Source organism: Drosophila erecta, unplaced genomic scaffold, assembly GCF_003286155.1.
Source record: "Drosophila erecta strain 14021-0224.00,06,07 unplaced genomic scaffold, DereRS2 tig00000021-arrow-pilon, whole genome shotgun sequence".
NCBI lineage: Eukaryota > Metazoa > Arthropoda > Insecta > Diptera > Drosophilidae > Drosophila > Drosophila erecta.
In genome coordinates this window covers 5,469,215-5,488,524 of record NW_020825198.1, presented here as the reverse complement: position 1 = coordinate 5,488,524, position 19,310 = coordinate 5,469,215, and the positions used below count along the sequence as shown (strand labels likewise).

Below are 19,310 nucleotides of genomic sequence, written 5' to 3'. Positions count from 1 at the left end.
TTTCTGGGACAGTTGGCCAAAAGTAAGGCTCTTTTTGCTCTTCTGCCGGGAACTGGATGCCAACTGCTAGTGGGGATCCAAGGAGCAGCACAAGCTCCACCAGCTGGCTAAACCCCTTTCATGACTTTCGGCCTTTGATAATCAAATAAAATACAGCTGACGCAATAAAGGGACGCAAATTGTATTGTGACGTATTTTTAATAAAAATATTGTAGGTTTTCCTATTGTTTTAAATTTTTTTAAATAATATGTAAGTTGGTTCTGATAAGTTGAAGAGACTGTTGGGTTATCTAAAACTATTAAAACTAAATGGTATAACACAAGTCAGCAGCCACAATTTGGAGTTATAAGCGTGTTGCATTTTTTTTAGCGTCTTAAATCATTTTATGCAAAACTATGAAAAGCTGCAAAAAAAGTAAAAGTTGTGCTAATTCTACATGACTTCTACGCAGCATTTTACATGATTTAACAATGGCGCCACCACAAAAATGTGTTTAAGAATTGAACTAGAAAACTAAACATCGCTAGTTATCGATAGTCAATATACATTCACTCGATCCGATTATTGGCGGTAATTCTTAAAAATTAATAAAAACATTTTCCGATATTATGCATTCGAACCACTAGAAGCCAATTATTTTTTCTTCAGTATCTGCGTTTAAAAATTCATAAATCTTCTTCGGGTTTCTTTTTTTAATCGGTTTGTAGATGACTTCATCACAAATCCACCGACAAATTAATGCTAAAGTATAAAAATTTCCACAGTAACCTAAAATTAGACGGGAAAATGGGTAGAAGGGAAAGGATTGGAGAAGAGGATATTTAACAATGCACGGGTTTATACTCTAACAGCGTTATATAGGCATAGCATATATACGACATTGAGGACGCTAAGCAGTAAAATAAATATCAATCTGTTGTTTTGTGTTCCGCATTCTTTCCTTCAGGAATCCAGTTTTTCTCAGTCTGAGAGCCTTGTGTACCCAATTCACAGCAACCCAGCGAGCCATTCGGTGAGGGGACTTAGTTCAGTATCCTTGGCGGAGGCCTCCGCGAACTGGATATCCTGTGCGATGTGTGAGAATTCGAAGTCCCGTCCAGGCTTGCCTAATGTGATGGATTTGCTGCCATCCTCATCGCCCACGGATTGAAGTTTGCGGCTTCTGGTATCGCGCACTGTGTGGAGTTCCGATTCCAATAGGCTTTTAATGACCTGGGCGCTCTTGGCGGTGGTTTGATCCTGCTTGTTGCAAAGGACTAGCACAGAGCAGGGTTGTGTGGCACTGTCTGCTAGGATGGTGTAGAGGAAGCTGGAAAACCAATGGGATTAGCACGGGATCTAGGTTGTACGCCACTTGAAAACTCACTCCGCTACATCACGGATATCCTTGTGGGCAGTAACCGAGTCTACCACAAAAACAATGCCCTTGGCACGATGTTTATACAGCTCCAAGCACTTGTCGCGCACCCTGTAATGTCCGGGTACATCCACTAACCTGGCAGACTGCCAGGCCTGGTAATCACCCACGTTCTCCTTAATGGATGTAAAAGTGGCCGGGAATTTTCCATGGATCAGCTGCATGAAGATGGCACTTTTGCCGGATTCACTGAGACCAGTTAGCAGAAAGTCCTTGCGGCCAGCCGAGCGCTTTCGCAGGATCACAAAGATGGCTAAAAGGGTAAACGTGTGAGTGGGATTCGAGACATCAGGTGAGACTCCCGGGGACAAGGGGCCAACTCCACGTGGCGTACTCACCGACTGCAATGAAGCCCAGCACAAGGGCAATTAATATGGGGCCCGTGTCGATCTCGCCCAGCTTGATCTGCTTCCGCTCTCGGGCATTATCATTTAGTTTGTCCATTTCGGCTAACAAAACACCAAACAAATTGGGTAGGGAAAATGACACGCACTCATCTAGAGCGAGCACTGCGCAACACTATGTTTACGAGCAGTGCTGGAAAACACTGCAAGACCAGGGCGCGTGGTTCAAACTGAGTCTTGTGTGAAAATACATTTATTTGATGTGTTTACATAAAATTGGGCTTTTACATTCAAGAGTTAATGCGCGATGAAGCTTAGTAAACTATAACAAAGTACATAGTTTCGAGCGACTTCTAAGAGCTAAATGAAATGGAGGGATTTCGCTCGGATTGAATCACGCCCCACGATTTTTCACTAAGCCGTAGATGAGGCGAAATGTCAGGTTGCAGGAGAATGCCCAGGCGGGCACAGAAATGGCATTGGCCACGCCAGTAGGAAAACTGAGGAGACCACTGAACGGAGCCAAGCTGATCGCTTCATCGATGATCATGACTGGCGTCTTACGATTCCGGATGCTGATAAAGACGGTAATTGAGGCGATCAGCACCTTGGATCCGTAGAACATGGCCGTATCGATGCTCATACGCATGAAGTTCTCCATTCCCCGGGCGGATTTCAGCTTCGCCTCCAGTTCTGACACTTTGCGCTCGGCGCGCATAATTTTGATGGTCCTGGCGTACTCTCCGGAATGCTCCGCATTGCTCACCACCTCCACTTGCTCCCGGGCGGCTTTCAATTCTGTCTGCAGCTGCCGGACTTCCGAGGAGTTCCTTACGCCCCACAATCGCGACACTTTGAGCTGCGGATCAGGGTAGGTTTCAAAACCGGGGTTGCCTCATGCGCATGGTACTCACGTAGTTCCTTATGAAATCTGGCAGGATTGTGTTCAGCAGGCTGAGCAGGGCGATGATAAAAAACAGCGTCATGCTTTTATGTCAGTTTTATATCCAATTCCGTAAAATTTGCGACAGTCTGTGATAAATGGAAAACAAAATAGTGGGGCAGTGCTGGATAGCGACCATCAGAAAGTCAGCTGATTGGCATTGGTCAGTGGTACAGGACAAGGGTCGAATTCAAAAATATCAATAAAAAATTATCCACAAAGAATAAAAGCACTGAAGCACAAGTCAGTGTAAATGGAACATTTATTGGGAAAAGGATTTTATATTATTGGCTACTTTAGTATAACTACTTCCATGTAACTAAGTTGGCAGCGCCGGCTCTCTAGTGTTGGATAACTCTCAGCAGCTCTCAGCTGAGCCGGCAAAACAAAAACACATCTGCTCGAAGTTTCTTGAATATTCGACGGGATTGGGTTTTCAGGCAGTTTCAAATGAGCCAGCGCGATTATGGAAGATAGAAATGAAGAGGTGAGACTGTGCGCCGTGAAAATAAAATAAATAACACCTGTTTTCGATAGATTGAACGGTGCAGGAGTATTGGGCCACACGAGCTGGACGTGGTGAAAAGCCAGGCGGTGATTAAGTTGTCCCCCGTGCCCGTGCCCGCCCACTTCAAGCGGCTGGAGTGCAACACCAACTTGAATCTCCCTCCCCTCAACTGGCTAACCACGTCGCACAGCAGCCATGGATTACATCAGGCCCTCTATCAAAGTGCTGGGTTTGCCAGTTTTCGATTGGGCCAGATGTTTCCGGACTGCGTGGGGGAGGTGGATGTGGTCAGCGACGCGGAGAACATCAAGCAGCTACTTAAGTTGCCTTACAGTGCGCAGAGCGCCATCAGCATGGTTGTGCACAAGGTGGGCAACACATTGCTCCTGGATGAGTTCGACATCCAGAAGTATCTGCTGCGAAAGGCGGACGACGACTGGAAGTGGTTAAGGTCCTTCATTCTGGAGCACGTCCTGACATATGGGGATACACAGCACAACTACTGCCTGAAGGAGCGGTCCCGCGAGGCGTTGCAAACAAAGAATTTGCTGTCCAAGTTCCTGTATCACAGCCTGAAGCAAACTGGTGATGAGCTGGACTACGACGTAGCTACTACACCCACACAGTTAACCAGCCGCAAGCAGGGATTGCCCATCACGGGACCAGTTCTCCCAGAACCGAAGATAGAGGAGAATGTGCCAGACCCAAAGTCCAGCCATGCCTTTAATAGAAACGTGGTCTGGACATTTGAGGATATACGCATGCTTATCGGCACGGATATGCCCATATTTGGAGGGCCCAACAGGCCGTGCATTAGCTTGCGTTTGAGGGATGCCGCCCAGCCCATAAATGTGCTAACCGGCATCGACTACTGGTTGGACAATCTAATGTGCAATGTGCCCGAGGTGGTGATGTGCTATCATCTGGATGGCATCGTTCAGAAGTACGAGATCATCAAGACTGAGGACCTGCCGTACCTGGAGAACTCTCAGTTTTCGCCTCAAGTGGTTCGCAACGTTGCGCAAAACATTTTGGCCTTTCTTAAGGCCAATGCCACCAAGGCGGGTCACACCTATTGGCTCTTCAAGGGGCGAAACGACGACGTAGTCAAATTGTACGATCTAACAACTTTATGCCAGAGTCAGGCATCTGAGAAGTCCGAGGAAGATCCGCCCCAGCAACAGGTTAATCCCTTCACCGTCCCGGTGGGAATGCTGCTTTATTCAGTAGCCCGAAACATGAAGAACACGCTGCCGCACATAAGTCCTAAGGCAGCTGGCAACATACGGGCATTGCTGGATAACTGCATTAAGCTCCTGCCCAAGGAACAGTACCCACAAATCGTGAGCTCCTCCCACTACATACTCTCGGATCTACATGTGCCGGCTGGCATCGATCCAAAGGCGCCCAAGTTTGACGAGGTAGACTCGGATGATCAATCGTTGTATGATGACGATGAAGAGGAGGACGAGGAGGACTATGAAGACGACCTACTAGACTACCCAAGCGAGAAGAGCTACCAAAGTAGCGAGCAGGGCGGTGGCAGAGCTAACGTGGCTGTGCGTCATATTTGTGATGCCCTAAGAGACTTTAAATCCCATGCCAAGAAGTCCAAGCCAGCTCCTCTAATAGCTACAACTGCTGAGCGGTGTAGCTTCTCTTTGGAGCACATTAGTGCTGGACTATCCTGCCTGCAGTATTTCAATGGAAGTCAAGAGGAGAAACTCAAGGAGTCGGAGACAAATGCGAAACAAGAGGAGAAGCGTCGCATTCTGCATGAGGAGCAAAATCCGAATATGGCGAAGCCTTGTAGCGCCATTCCTTTACCATATGAGCAGCTTAAAGTGAGCCAGCAGCCCGCCCAAGTTGTGAAGAAGCCAAACTCCAGGGCCAAGCGCAGCAAATCCAAGGAACTTGCCACGACTGCCAAGTCCAAATCCGTCAATGCCAGCAATCGGCAGATGAGTGCCAAGTTCAACACACAGCACTTCGGCTCCTGGAACGTCCACTTAAAGCTCCTGCTGTTAGAGAAGGCTTGCCTGACATTTGCCACCTTGGCTGAGCACTATTACGAATCCCGGAGGTACGGATCTACGTTGCGATCCATTGAGCTGGCCTGTCGTTGCCAACAGGTGCTCAACAAGTATATGGCCAATGTGGTTTCACAGTACAGTTGTTTGCTAGGCCGGGCAGGTGACTGCTTTTTCCAGATGTCGAAGAACTGGGACAGCATTGGGGAATATATGCAGCAGTTTGAGGAGCAGGATGCCTCCATGGACTTCATTGGCGACGAGTTGGCGCAGGAGCTGGAAGGCGAAGAAGAGGAGCTGCCCTCATTGGCGCCTTCCAACAATGTGGAGCAAGTGATGCTGCATAGCTGCAAGTGCTACGAACAAGCATTGGAGCATGCCCAGAAAGCGGAAAGCAATGAACTGCTGCGGCGACTAGGAAACGTGCGGAACGAGCTAGGTCTTAAGTACATGTACTGGGCTCAAGGTAGGTAGCAGAACTATTGGAATCATAAATTACTAATGAAAATTATATATTGCAGAAGAGTACAGTGAGTTAATGAAGAAGAGGGAGTCCACAAAAGAAGCTGGCCATGGCCAAACGGATGATAGCCCAACAGCAGATCCTTCCGAGCCGTTGTATGTCAAGCTAACAGTCAACTCTTATGATTGCCTACGTCGAGGCATAGACGCCTTCACTGCCGTAGAAGACAACGTCAATTTGGCCTTTCTATATTGCAATATTGGTCGATTTATGCGCCTGCGCGCCCATCTTACTATGCCCAATGAAAGGTAAATAGTGTATTAATATTCTCTATTCGTTTTTAACTCATTCGGTATCAACTTCAATTAGCGCTATTACCTTGGAAAGCCAAAAAGCCTTCTATAACGAGGCGTTCAGCTATTATGAGAAGGCCAAGGATTGTCTGGATACTCGCAAAGCAAACCCCGAGCTATGGGACCTCGTCCATTGGGAATTATCCACTGCCACTTTTACGTTAGCCAAACAACTTCAGGACCACAGCGCTGCAGACAAATCCAGCCTAGTTGACGCCTCTAAAGAAGTGCTGGAATTGCTCCAGAAATCGTTGCGACTTTGCGATGTCGAACACCCTGGCGCACGCCAAGTACTATACAGTTTTCGATCGGGCTTAATACACAAAAGGTAGGTTCAGGACATTGACTTGCAATATTTGTTAGTTGCAAATAAACAATTGTTGACTTCCAGGATTGCCTCCTTCCACTACTCGCAGCTGCGTTCACATGGCTGTTGTGATTTCGCTCAGCTGCCGAAATCTACTCTACAATTATGTAAATACCACTACGAGAAGGCCACGCAAATACTTGAGAGCCTTAAGGAGGTGGGAGACCTGTTGGTGGTGCAGCTAGAGCGGATTTCCCTTCACGAATTTCTGGCCGAACGTGAGTATACAATCTTTAAGGTCACCAGGAGTTTAGAAATACATTTTCTCCATTTTCCGGCAGTTTCAACCCACACTGCACAGAAAATTAAGCAAATGCAAGCGGCTTTGGACATTTGTTTACAGTGTCAGCTCATATTTGCCCACGTCATCGATACTAACAGTGGCCAGGTGGCCGATGACGAGTTTGCCGGCCATTTGACGCTCTTTGAGAGCCGCCTGCAGAATGCGCTGAAGACGCTTACGAAGCTCACGCTGGCCGGCAAGGATCCCAAGCAGTTGTCAAAGCTGTACAAGCGCATGTATATGGAAACCTTGACTGGGAAACATGGCCTAGGGGCCCAGCAATCGTCGACAGCTTGCTTAAAGCATTTGCACATGCTGCTCGCCCGGCTACGGGCCATGTGCGAAACACAGCTGGCCCCACACCACCTCCACTTGCTCCCGGGCGGCTTTCAATTCTGTCTGCAGCTGCCGGACTTCCGAGGAGTTCCTTACGCCCCACAATCGCGACACTTTGAGCTGCGGATCAGGGTAGGTTTCAAAACCGGGGTTGCCTCATGCGCATGGTACTCACGTAGTTCCTTATGAAATCTGGCAGGATTGTGTTCAGCAGGCTGAGCAGGGCGATGATAAAAAACAGCGTCATGCTTTTATGTCAGTTTTATATCCAATTCCGTAAAATTTGCGACAGTCTGTGATAAATGGAAAACAAAATAGTGGGGCAGTGCTGGATAGCGACCATCAGAAAGTCAGCTGATTGGCATTGGTCAGTGGTACAGGACAAGGGTCGAATTCAAAAATATCAATAAAAAATTATCCACAAAGAATAAAAGCACTGAAGCACAAGTCAGTGTAAATGGAACATTTATTGGGAAAAGGATTTTATATTATTGGCTACTTTAGTATAACTACTTCCATGTAACTAAGTTGGCAGCGCCGGCTCTCTAGTGTTGGATAACTCTCAGCAGCTCTCAGCTGAGCCGGCAAAACAAAAACACATCTGCTCGAAGTTTCTTGAATATTCGACGGGATTGGGTTTTCAGGCAGTTTCAAATGAGCCAGCGCGATTATGGAAGATAGAAATGAAGAGGTGAGACTGTGCGCCGTGAAAATAAAATAAATAACACCTGTTTTCGATAGATTGAACGGTGCAGGAGTATTGGGCCACACGAGCTGGACGTGGTGAAAAGCCAGGCGGTGATTAAGTTGTCCCCCGTGCCCGTGCCCGCCCACTTCAAGCGGCTGGAGTGCAACACCAACTTGAATCTCCCTCCCCTCAACTGGCTAACCACGTCGCACAGCAGCCATGGATTACATCAGGCCCTCTATCAAAGTGCTGGGTTTGCCAGTTTTCGATTGGGCCAGATGTTTCCGGACTGCGTGGGGGAGGTGGATGTGGTCAGCGACGCGGAGAACATCAAGCAGCTACTTAAGTTGCCTTACAGTGCGCAGAGCGCCATCAGCATGGTTGTGCACAAGGTGGGCAACACATTGCTCCTGGATGAGTTCGACATCCAGAAGTATCTGCTGCGAAAGGCGGACGACGACTGGAAGTGGTTAAGGTCCTTCATTCTGGAGCACGTCCTGACATATGGGGATACACAGCACAACTACTGCCTGAAGGAGCGGTCCCGCGAGGCGTTGCAAACAAAGAATTTGCTGTCCAAGTTCCTGTATCACAGCCTGAAGCAAACTGGTGATGAGCTGGACTACGACGTAGCTACTACACCCACACAGTTAACCAGCCGCAAGCAGGGATTGCCCATCACGGGACCAGTTCTCCCAGAACCGAAGATAGAGGAGAATGTGCCAGACCCAAAGTCCAGCCATGCCTTTAATAGAAACGTGGTCTGGACATTTGAGGATATACGCATGCTTATCGGCACGGATATGCCCATATTTGGAGGGCCCAACAGGCCGTGCATTAGCTTGCGTTTGAGGGATGCCGCCCAGCCCATAAATGTGCTAACCGGCATCGACTACTGGTTGGACAATCTAATGTGCAATGTGCCCGAGGTGGTGATGTGCTATCATCTGGATGGCATCGTTCAGAAGTACGAGATCATCAAGACTGAGGACCTGCCGTACCTGGAGAACTCTCAGTTTTCGCCTCAAGTGGTTCGCAACGTTGCGCAAAACATTTTGGCCTTTCTTAAGGCCAATGCCACCAAGGCGGGTCACACCTATTGGCTCTTCAAGGGGCGAAACGACGACGTAGTCAAATTGTACGATCTAACAACTTTATGCCAGAGTCAGGCATCTGAGAAGTCCGAGGAAGATCCGCCCCAGCAACAGGTTAATCCCTTCACCGTCCCGGTGGGAATGCTGCTTTATTCAGTAGCCCGAAACATGAAGAACACGCTGCCGCACATAAGTCCTAAGGCAGCTGGCAACATACGGGCATTGCTGGATAACTGCATTAAGCTCCTGCCCAAGGAACAGTACCCACAAATCGTGAGCTCCTCCCACTACATACTCTCGGATCTACATGTGCCGGCTGGCATCGATCCAAAGGCGCCCAAGTTTGACGAGGTAGACTCGGATGATCAATCGTTGTATGATGACGATGAAGAGGAGGACGAGGAGGACTATGAAGACGACCTACTAGACTACCCAAGCGAGAAGAGCTACCAAAGTAGCGAGCAGGGCGGTGGCAGAGCTAACGTGGCTGTGCGTCATATTTGTGATGCCCTAAGAGACTTTAAATCCCATGCCAAGAAGTCCAAGCCAGCTCCTCTAATAGCTACAACTGCTGAGCGGTGTAGCTTCTCTTTGGAGCACATTAGTGCTGGACTATCCTGCCTGCAGTATTTCAATGGAAGTCAAGAGGAGAAACTCAAGGAGTCGGAGACAAATGCGAAACAAGAGGAGAAGCGTCGCATTCTGCATGAGGAGCAAAATCCGAATATGGCGAAGCCTTGTAGCGCCATTCCTTTACCATATGAGCAGCTTAAAGTGAGCCAGCAGCCCGCCCAAGTTGTGAAGAAGCCAAACTCCAGGGCCAAGCGCAGCAAATCCAAGGAACTTGCCACGACTGCCAAGTCCAAATCCGTCAATGCCAGCAATCGGCAGATGAGTGCCAAGTTCAACACACAGCACTTCGGCTCCTGGAACGTCCACTTAAAGCTCCTGCTGTTAGAGAAGGCTTGCCTGACATTTGCCACCTTGGCTGAGCACTATTACGAATCCCGGAGGTACGGATCTACGTTGCGATCCATTGAGCTGGCCTGTCGTTGCCAACAGGTGCTCAACAAGTATATGGCCAATGTGGTTTCACAGTACAGTTGTTTGCTAGGCCGGGCAGGTGACTGCTTTTTCCAGATGTCGAAGAACTGGGACAGCATTGGGGAATATATGCAGCAGTTTGAGGAGCAGGATGCCTCCATGGACTTCATTGGCGACGAGTTGGCGCAGGAGCTGGAAGGCGAAGAAGAGGAGCTGCCCTCATTGGCGCCTTCCAACAATGTGGAGCAAGTGATGCTGCATAGCTGCAAGTGCTACGAACAAGCATTGGAGCATGCCCAGAAAGCGGAAAGCAATGAACTGCTGCGGCGACTAGGAAACGTGCGGAACGAGCTAGGTCTTAAGTACATGTACTGGGCTCAAGGTAGGTAGCAGAACTATTGGAATCATAAATTACTAATGAAAATTATATATTGCAGAAGAGTACAGTGAGTTAATGAAGAAGAGGGAGTCCACAAAAGAAGCTGGCCATGGCCAAACGGATGATAGCCCAACAGCAGATCCTTCCGAGCCGTTGTATGTCAAGCTAACAGTCAACTCTTATGATTGCCTACGTCGAGGCATAGACGCCTTCACTGCCGTAGAAGACAACGTCAATTTGGCCTTTCTATATTGCAATATTGGTCGATTTATGCGCCTGCGCGCCCATCTTACTATGCCCAATGAAAGGTAAATAGTGTATTAATATTCTCTATTCGTTTTTAACTCATTCGGTATCAACTTCAATTAGCGCTATTACCTTGGAAAGCCAAAAAGCCTTCTATAACGAGGCGTTCAGCTATTATGAGAAGGCCAAGGATTGTCTGGATACTCGCAAAGCAAACCCCGAGCTATGGGACCTCGTCCATTGGGAATTATCCACTGCCACTTTTACGTTAGCCAAACAACTTCAGGACCACAGCGCTGCAGACAAATCCAGCCTAGTTGACGCCTCTAAAGAAGTGCTGGAATTGCTCCAGAAATCGTTGCGACTTTGCGATGTCGAACACCCTGGCGCACGCCAAGTACTATACAGTTTTCGATCGGGCTTAATACACAAAAGGTAGGTTCAGGACATTGACTTGCAATATTTGTTAGTTGCAAATAAACAATTGTTGACTTCCAGGATTGCCTCCTTCCACTACTCGCAGCTGCGTTCACATGGCTGTTGTGATTTCGCTCAGCTGCCGAAATCTACTCTACAATTATGTAAATACCACTACGAGAAGGCCACGCAAATACTTGAGAGCCTTAAGGAGGTGGGAGACCTGTTGGTGGTGCAGCTAGAGCGGATTTCCCTTCACGAATTTCTGGCCGAACGTGAGTATACAATCTTTAAGGTCACCAGGAGTTTAGAAATACATTTTCTCCATTTTCCGGCAGTTTCAACCCACACTGCACAGAAAATTAAGCAAATGCAAGCGGCTTTGGACATTTGTTTACAGTGTCAGCTCATATTTGCCCACGTCATCGATACTAACAGTGGCCAGGTGGCCGATGACGAGTTTGCCGGCCATTTGACGCTCTTTGAGAGCCGCCTGCAGAATGCGCTGAAGACGCTTACGAAGCTCACGCTGGCCGGCAAGGATCCCAAGCAGTTGTCAAAGCTGTACAAGCGCATGTATATGGAAACCTTGACTGGGAAACATGGCCTAGGGGCCCAGCAATCGTCGACAGCTTGCTTAAAGCATTTGCACATGCTGCTCGCCCGGCTACGGGCCATGTGCGAAACACAGCTGGCCCCACGACCAGCCGTACGTGTCTTCTGATAGGTTTTAACCCAGAACCCACAACAGTTCGAATTGTATGCATTGCTCGTCGCTTGTTTATTGATGTCTCATCTCAACCCCGCCGCCCGCAGCCGCATTCATCGCTCGCCAAATGATCTGCTCCCATCTGCAAAGCAGCCAGCACCAGCAGCACAGCCAACTGTAGGATCTGCAGATCGAAAATACCATTAATGTACCCATCACGATGAAACCATAATCATCCCATCTCACCTTGCAACGCAGACTACTCATTTTGCAAACGTTTGGAGCCAGTTTTCTGATCTGGTCATCGGCTGCTCGGCTCTTATAAAGTCTGAGGGCCCTGGCCCAAACGTGTCGTATATCTAGATTAGCCTCCACTAAATATCTGTTCAACAAGCTAGCTATATCGGACTTGCGATGGATGTTCAGATCCGTCAATCTTGGCTTGAGGTTTCAGCCGACCCACTTTGGCTTTACATTGCGAATACTGTTACTATTTAATATTTATCGTGTCGTTTGCTAGTTCCAGTTCCCAGTCTTATGTTAATATTTTTACTTAATTCCTAAGAGCAAAGCAACTAGTTTAAATCCCAATAAAGCAATCTGGCAGAGAAACTGCATGTGGAGAAAGATGGTTTTCACCTGTCTTCTGGCTACTGGCTGCTGGGACCCTGAGCCTGGCCAACATTTAAATAATTTATTATTCATTATTAAACGTTTGCGCCCGCCCATAAGCCATTCACAATTTGTGTAGCGCCACTTGAATATTATAAAAAGCTTAGTGCGGCAGTTTGGAAAGTGGAACGGCAAGTGTTTATAATTTTATTGTAATTTTATCTCCATTTTTTTTGCTATTGTATATAAATTCTACCAACGCAGCAGAAGTTTCAGGCCACTGCCTTGACTTCACTGTGTCACTGAAAAATCGGTGTCAAGTTGTCGGCACCGTGGGGCAAACTGCCTCTAATATTGATCGAAACTATGTGGATCCGGAGCACGAAGAGTCATGCGGTCGGAATCTTACGTAATGGGGTCTCGTCTCCGGTAGACGATGGCGTAAGCACAGACGCCTGCTATCTGGACCGGCCCGAATTGAGAGCCAGCATTTTGGCCAGTACGGATTCGGCCTGGCTGCACGTCTCCGGCGGCGTCTCAAGATTGCTGGACAAAGAGCCGCGGCCTGGAACTGCGTCTCCGGGCACCCGGAGAGCCGAAACTTGCATCATATTCGTCACGTAAGAGTTGGGCTTCAGCCTGGATCTGGTATAAAAACAAAACATTGCGCCAGAATAAGACATTAGTTACCTTCGCATCGATCAACTAAGCAACTCAGCCCCAGAATGATGAAGTTCATGGTGAGTCTCAAATTTTACAGACACCCCAAATGATTCTTTGGTTATCCAGAATGATCCCTCCAATGGTATATCACTAAATATAGAGTTGTAAATGATACATCATTGGAGTTTTAATTTCTTGGTTGCTAAAGCAGTTCAAATTTAAATTATACCCCAATTAATTGAATTTCTTCTTGAATCCCTTAGTGCATCTGCCTCTGCGCCATCTCTGCCGTTTCGGCCAACGGCTATGGACGTCCCCGTGGTGGATACGGTGGTGCCCCAGTCGGTGGCTACGCCTACCAGGTGCAGCCCGCCCTGACCGTTAAGGCCATCGTTCCCTCATACGGCGGTGGATACGGCGGCAACCGTGGAGGATATGGCGGTGGCTACGAGTCGGTGGCTGTGCCTGTGTCCGCTGTCTACAGCGGTCCCAATGTGTCCCAGTACGGTGCTGGTTACGGTGGCGCCCCACCAGTCGATGCCCAGGCCATTGCCCTGGCCAAGCTCGCCCTGGCCGCTCCCAACGCTGAATCCCCTCTCGTCTGGAAGGAGGCTCCCCGCCACATCCAGCCCGTCTATCCCCCCAGCAGCTACGTGCCCCAGGAGTACGGACACAGCGAGAAGGTGAAGGGAGGCTCGGCAGCCGCTGCTGCCAGCTCCGTGGCCGCCGGAAAGAAGGGCTACAGCAGGCCCAGCTACTAAGTGGGAACGGGAAACGTGAACAGTGAACCAAGAGCTTACCGTCCCATAAGGAACTAGGTCATAATAATAAAAGCCAAACATCAAGACTTCAATTTTGAGTGCGTTATTCTTGCTGGGTTTCTGGTTGCGGGCCAAGAGTTAAGATCTGCATATCTTAGCGGAATCGGCACAGACTTGCGGTTCAATGCAATGCCATGCGATACTTTGAGCCAGCAAAAATTTCTTGGTCTCATAGTTAAGCGAAAATGCTGGTTGAAGTGGGGAAAATTGTAATGCCAAATAAAGCTGAAGAGCTAAAATTGAGCCAAGTTTAAGTTATACTTCGGCTTAAATATTTGAAGTAGAAAAATGAATTGTTGTATTACAATGGAATATAAAGTAGTTGATAGAAAATATTGTTTTGCCTGAAACACGCTTTAAAATGTTTTTGTTAAATATTTATGAAATTTTTAGAAATGTTAGGTACAATTTCCAAGTTCCAAAAAAAAGATTCTATCACATTTATATCACAATATAAATATTTAGTAGGGAAACCGGCTAGAACCGCTTCTAGAAGAATCCTCCCTTAGGCCAACCAAGTTCCGGGCACAACCGACCTGGAAACCATTACCCCCAAGAATGTGGAAAACATAAAGTTCACCGCAACAAATTTTGGAGTGCATTCGAAAATAAACGCGTTCGTGGGTCCCAGTCCCAATCCCAATTGAGAGAGCCGCGTGTTCGTAGAGCTATCACTACCCAAACCCCCGTGGAATAGCACATCGCGTAACCGAGCGATTTTATAATGGTTCGACAACAAGTATATGGAAGTACATAAATCAAATGTGAGTATATTCCAGCCGGGCAATTATGAAATGCCATTTCTGGGCTGAAACAGAACAACTTGTGTATATAGGTCACGTAAGTGTCCAGGCCAAATTTCGCGTATAAAAGCGGGCGTTTCTGGTCGGTAAATCATAGTTTGATTGATTAACCCAAACCAACAAAACTAAGCACTCACCATGAAGTACCTGGTAAGTTGTGCGAGTCCGCAGAAAGGAGTGGCAGCCATCTAATCCTCCGGTTTCCCCCTCTCCACCATCAGATCGTCTGTGTTACCCTGGCCCTGTTCGCCTACATCAACGCCAGCCCAGTGTACGGCAACCGTGGAGGTTATGGTGGTGGCTATGGTGGCGTTGAGCGCGTCGTCTACGAGGAGGTGCCCGCCTACGGACCATCCCGTGGCTACAACAGCTATCCCCGCAGCCTGCGATCGGAGGGTAATGGAGGAAGTGCCGCTGCCGCCGCCGCCGCATCCGCCGCTGCCGTGAATCCCGGAAGCTACCGCCAGTTCGCCATTCCCAGCTACGAGGTGGATGGTGCTCGCGGCTACGAGATCGGACGCGGCTACGGAAACCGTGCCTACTAATTGCCGCTTCCTCTGGACAGTGAATTAAACTATCGACTCCTTGCTCAATTTCTCGAGTGGCTGTCGTGGCGAAACTCTGAGAATCAGTGAATAAAAGCAGCTTGAACGCAATGGAAAATACCGAACAGAAATCCGTATTGTGTTTTGCATTGTGACATACTTTCCAGCGCACTTGGGTAAAGATTTAGCGGTGGGTCACTAGTTCTATTCCAGAACTATATAGAATAACTATGCACTTCGCGGCAAAATGTCGATGGAGTTTCAGTTAAAGTATTGTCCAATACTTTGAAACACATAAAGAAATATATTTCACCTATTTTGAAATCAGTCTCTAAAAGATCCCCTGACCAAAACGAAAACTATGTGAAAATAATAATATGATATGTCAATGAGCACAAAGATATCATAATGATATGATAGATACGATAATGATAATGTCTATGAAGTTATATTCAAACGTTGCTAGTAAGCATGCAAGTGAATGGTTTTGTTTATGTGAAGGTATAGAAACTAACTTTAAGTCCATATCAGTTTTAATTACCGATCAAGCAAGCTTAGCTGGCACGTTGATTGAACCCCTTGTTGGCCCGTAATCCCATTAACCCGGTGGCGTTCCCTCACGCACCACATGACCAGCCATTAAGCCACCATTGATTTTGGGCCTCAGTGGGAGCATCTGCATCTGCCACCCCCACCGAAGGTCGACCGCCGAATGTGGGCGATACGATGCTGCGGTGAGCAACCTGCTCAAGCCGAAACGAGCTCAACGTGGAGCGTGGAGCCCCGATATCTGGCTAGGAAAAGCTAGAAATCCACAGAAAGTACCCCAACGAGCTGGCCGAGAAGAGACGGCGAAGCAGCTCTTGAGCCGTGATAAATTTCTGGGCGAGATCACGTTTCGAGTGCAACAATGAATTTGCTTATAAAAAGAAGTGTGCTTGGCCATTTAAAGTGTTAATTCTGTCAACTGTGCCAAAACCCATACAACATAGCCATGAACAAGTTCGCTGTAAGTGTCCCTGAGAACCGCTTCCGTATTCCCTGCTGCCCTTTAATTTTCCGGACTTAGGCTAACAGCAAGTTTTCCTCATTTTCCAGTCTCTGGCCGTCATCTTCTGCGCCTGCATCGTGGGCAGCTGCTATGCCAACTACGGTGGCCAGCAGAGCTACGGACAGCGATCCTACGGCCAGGAGGGCTCCGCCGCCTCCGCCGCCAGCTCGGCAGCTGCTGCTGGAGCCGAGGGTCAGCAGCGTTATGAGCGCCCCGTGGAGATCATTGCCGGTGGACCCCGCGGCAGCTATGCCCCCGAGATCCTGCGCCCCATCCAGGTCAGCGGAGGTTATGGCGGTGAGCGACGTGGCTACAACGGTGGCAACTACCGTCGTGGCGGCTATGGACCCCGTTGGACTGTCCAGCCCGCCGGAGCCACCCTCCTGTACCCCGGCCAGAACAACTACAGGGCCTACGTCTCGCCCCCGGAGTACAGCAAGGTGATCCTGCCCATCCGCCCCGCTGCTCCAGTGGCCAAGCTCTTCGTGCCCGAGCACCAGTATGGCAACCAGTATGGCAACCAGTATGGCAACCAGTATGGCAACCAGTACGTCAGCCAGTACTCTGCACCCCGCAGCAGCGGCTACTAGGCGAATACTTGATCCCCAGCCAACCTGGCGGATACTTGATCTCAGCCTGATCGTGTACATAATAAACCACTAGAGAAAAACATAATATTTGGAATATACATTTTTCGGGGCTTTTGTTTCAGCTATTGCTTATATCTATGGGCAAACAAATTTTCGGGGCTTTCGAGCTCAAATGCAGCTGCAGCAGCTGTTCAGAGCGGGTGGAGCATCGTTCACTTGATTGCAGTCGCCACCGGGAATGTCTTTGAGTGGCTTGGCGGAAACGTGCTCCGGATTTGCTTGCTCCGGCTCGCTCGCAAATCACTCACCAAACTGGCTGAAGGCAGAAGGCATAAACATTCAATTACTTATTGTGTCAGTCAGTCAATAATCTTGTGGCCAGAAAGCGCCACAGTTCGCCGAGTTTCATATTTTCTGGCTGCTAAGCAATCGCATCTGCTGACTTGTTTGGGGCCGAACTCTTGGCCAAGAGCTTCAATGCTGCTGGCCAGCGCTTGACATTCGAGTCGAGCGGTGAATCACGGCAAGAATTCTGGCTTCGAGTGCGGCACAATTCTTGGGAAAACTTGTCGGTGAAATTATTGCCATGTGTAGCGGTTTGGCTGAACTAGTTTTAGTTTATTATAAGTGATTTCATGTCTTAGATACTTTTGTACTAGGCAAAGTACGTAACTAGTTATTGGTTTTTGTTAGTAGCAGTATATTTTGCTAATTTGGATTGTGTATCAAGAATAAAGTACTAAACCAAAAGAACATTGATGTAATATAACAAATTAATCTAGATGGCGACATAAAATCAATTTCAGCTATCCTAAATAATTGGCTATAATGCGGAAAATAAGTTCATAGAACTGAGAGGCCATAAGATGAGAGTTTGCCCGCCGCCCAAAGACTTTCCGCCGCTGGTGGTTCCGGTTATTGTCCATTGATCGGTGGTGGCTAAGCCCCTGTTGGCCCGATTTCCGATGCGTGCATGGGCCGGATCGCCGTGGAGTACGGCCAAAGCCCCGATACCGCACACACCAGAAGCGAACAGAGCGTGCCGAGCAGGGGGAAGTCGCTATCAATGGAGCAGCTTCTCGGGGTTCCCGGGGCTACCGGGGTTGTTGCAGCGCCGCAATTTGGCGCGCAATTTCAATGAGCATAGAAATTGGAGACGATCCCGTGGCCTTATCGCCCTGGGACCGAGGGGTCGGAGGGGGGGCTGGAGATGCTGCCAGTGGCTGCTGATGCCCCCCGAAAGTGGCTGGTCATCGAGGTGGTTTGGTCACGTCTGGTGAGCTCACAAATCGCGGAGCAGCTCAAATGGTGTTGCTATAAAAGCAATTTGGACACACGCTCTGGTTAATTAGTTTTCGAAACAGTCCGTTCCTCGCACCACCACCAAAAAAAATGTCCGCCACCCTTCGCCTTCTCTGCCTGATGGCCTGCTGCGTCGCCCTGGCCGTGGCCAATCGTCCGCACTACGGCGGATCCGGATCCGGATACGGCGCCAGCTACGGCGATGTGGTCAAGGCCGCCGAGACCGCCGAGGCGCAGGCTTCCGCCCTGACCAACGCCGCCGGAGCAGCTGCCTCCGCCGCCAAGCTGGACGGTGCTGACTGGTATGCCCTCAACCGTTACGGATGGGAGCAGGGTCGTCCTCTTCTGGCCAAGCCCTACGGTCCTCTGGACAAGCTCTACGCTGCTGCCCTGCCACCACGCTCCTTCGTGGCTGAGATCGATCCAGGTGGGTTCCTAGCCTAAGCAACATTGTGGTGTTCATATACGGATTATATTGAATCTTCACATGACAATACATCACTCTTATGCCACCCGTACTTACGTTCTTTTCTATCTCTACTTTCAGTCTTCAAGAAGAGCCATTACGGCGGATCTTATGGCGAGAAGGCGATTCTGGATACCCAATCCAAACTGGGTGTTGTGGCCATCTAAGAGCTTGGACTGTGTAGCTCCCAAAGTGTTAATAAATAGTGATAGCTTAAAGCAATACAAATCAATGGAACTAATTTATTGGGCGGGGAAAACCAAACCGTATCGAAACTTTATTTGGAAATGCACCGAAAAAAATTCCGCATTTTATGAAACCTTTCTTTGGGTTATCCATAACATGAAAGCAACGCCGTCTAGAAATCTTGAAGACCACCCATTAGTAAAACCGAATTTCACTTACAATTTCTTATTGTTATTATTATGAATAGAATTTCGTTTTTATTGCAAGATACAAAGTAAAAAATGTGAAAATCGCTCAGTTTTGTTGATGCTGATTTAATGTAAAATTCAAATTCGTTACGAGCACACAGATATTTACCTACTAAACATAAAGTGAACTAAAAACAAATAGTAGAAGCGGTTGTAACTCGGTTAACTCGATGCTGCGGTGGCGTGCTTAGTGGGATTTCGGTGACGATTATCATTTCCATTTCAAGTTATTAAGTTTTAGTGCTTTCCGTTCAATGGGCTCCATTTCCATCCAACGTTATTGTTCAGCCAACTCTCTTGTTTGAATCTCTGTCATCTCTCTACGTACAAGTATTATATATCGTATGTGGTATATATCTCTATCGCTAGCAAAACTCTGCCAAGTTTTCGTTGGTTTGTTT

General features: G+C 48.2%; 9 protein-coding genes across 9 annotated transcripts; 6 read left to right on the top strand and 3 right to left on the bottom strand.

The window, feature by feature from the left end:
* Positions 1-673: 673 nt before the first annotated feature.
* Positions 674-1,961, bottom strand: LOC6545387 (signal recognition particle receptor subunit beta). Its single transcript, XM_001971581.3, has 3 exons — positions 1,757-1,961; positions 1,368-1,671; positions 674-1,310 (listed from the first exon to the last, which is right to left on the bottom strand). The coding sequence occupies exons 1-3, from the start codon at positions 1,860-1,862 to the stop codon at positions 989-991; spliced, it is 732 nt and encodes a 243-aa protein (XP_001971617.1). The 5' UTR covers positions 1,863-1,961; the 3' UTR covers positions 674-988.
* A 38-nt stretch (positions 1,962-1,999) lies between these two features.
* LOC6545386 (tail-anchored protein insertion receptor WRB) lies at positions 2,000-7,277 on the bottom strand. Its single transcript, XM_026977995.1, has 3 exons — positions 7,221-7,277; positions 2,677-2,855; positions 2,000-2,621 (listed from the first exon to the last, which is right to left on the bottom strand). Exons 2-3 carry the CDS (start codon positions 2,746-2,748, stop codon positions 2,157-2,159), a joined length of 537 nt encoding a protein of 178 aa, XP_026833796.1. The 5' UTR covers positions 2,749-2,855; positions 7,221-7,277; the 3' UTR covers positions 2,000-2,156.
* LOC113563962 (erythroid differentiation-related factor 1-like) lies at positions 3,020-7,523 on the top strand. The gene is made up of 6 exons (XM_026977993.1): positions 3,020-3,192; positions 3,243-5,709; positions 5,765-6,014; positions 6,076-6,387; positions 6,451-6,644; positions 6,708-7,523. Exons 1-6 carry the CDS (start codon positions 3,172-3,174, stop codon positions 7,232-7,234), a joined length of 3,771 nt encoding a protein of 1,256 aa, XP_026833794.1. The 5' UTR covers positions 3,020-3,171; the 3' UTR covers positions 7,235-7,523.
* A 21-nt stretch (positions 7,524-7,544) lies between these two features.
* Positions 7,545-12,293, top strand: LOC6545385 (erythroid differentiation-related factor 1). The gene is made up of 6 exons (XM_001971579.3): positions 7,545-7,736; positions 7,787-10,253; positions 10,309-10,558; positions 10,620-10,931; positions 10,995-11,188; positions 11,252-12,293. Exons 1-6 carry the CDS (start codon positions 7,716-7,718, stop codon positions 11,635-11,637), a joined length of 3,630 nt encoding a protein of 1,209 aa, XP_001971615.1. The 5' UTR covers positions 7,545-7,715; the 3' UTR covers positions 11,638-12,293.
* Positions 11,711-11,889, bottom strand: LOC26526430. The gene is made up of 2 exons (XM_026978094.1): positions 11,869-11,889; positions 11,711-11,836 (listed from the first exon to the last, which is right to left on the bottom strand). The coding sequence occupies exons 1-2, from the start codon at positions 11,887-11,889 to the stop codon at positions 11,711-11,713; spliced, it is 147 nt and encodes a 48-aa protein (XP_026833895.1).
* Positions 12,294-12,921: 628 nt separating the features above from the next.
* On the top strand, positions 12,922-13,747 carry LOC6545654 (chorion protein S18). The gene is made up of 2 exons (XM_001971577.2): positions 12,922-12,974; positions 13,161-13,747. Exons 1-2 carry the CDS (start codon positions 12,960-12,962, stop codon positions 13,656-13,658), a joined length of 513 nt encoding a protein of 170 aa, XP_001971613.1. The 5' UTR covers positions 12,922-12,959; the 3' UTR covers positions 13,659-13,747.
* Positions 13,748-14,613: 866 nt separating this feature from the next.
* Positions 14,614-15,189, top strand: LOC6545653 (chorion protein S15). The gene is made up of 2 exons (XM_001971576.3): positions 14,614-14,671; positions 14,743-15,189. Exons 1-2 carry the CDS (start codon positions 14,660-14,662, stop codon positions 15,064-15,066), a joined length of 336 nt encoding a protein of 111 aa, XP_001971612.1. The 5' UTR covers positions 14,614-14,659; the 3' UTR covers positions 15,067-15,189.
* Positions 15,190-16,060: 871 nt separating this feature from the next.
* LOC6545652 (chorion protein S19) lies at positions 16,061-16,707 on the top strand. The gene is made up of 2 exons (XM_001971575.3): positions 16,061-16,075; positions 16,165-16,707. Exons 1-2 carry the CDS (start codon positions 16,061-16,063, stop codon positions 16,705-16,707), a joined length of 558 nt encoding a protein of 185 aa, XP_001971611.1.
* A 1,296-nt stretch (positions 16,708-18,003) lies between these two features.
* LOC6545651 (chorion protein S16) lies at positions 18,004-18,699 on the top strand. The gene is made up of 2 exons (XM_001971574.3): positions 18,004-18,436; positions 18,557-18,699. Exons 1-2 carry the CDS (start codon positions 18,100-18,102, stop codon positions 18,640-18,642), a joined length of 423 nt encoding a protein of 140 aa, XP_001971610.1. The 5' UTR covers positions 18,004-18,099; the 3' UTR covers positions 18,643-18,699.
* The last annotated feature ends 611 nt before the right edge of the window (positions 18,700-19,310 follow it).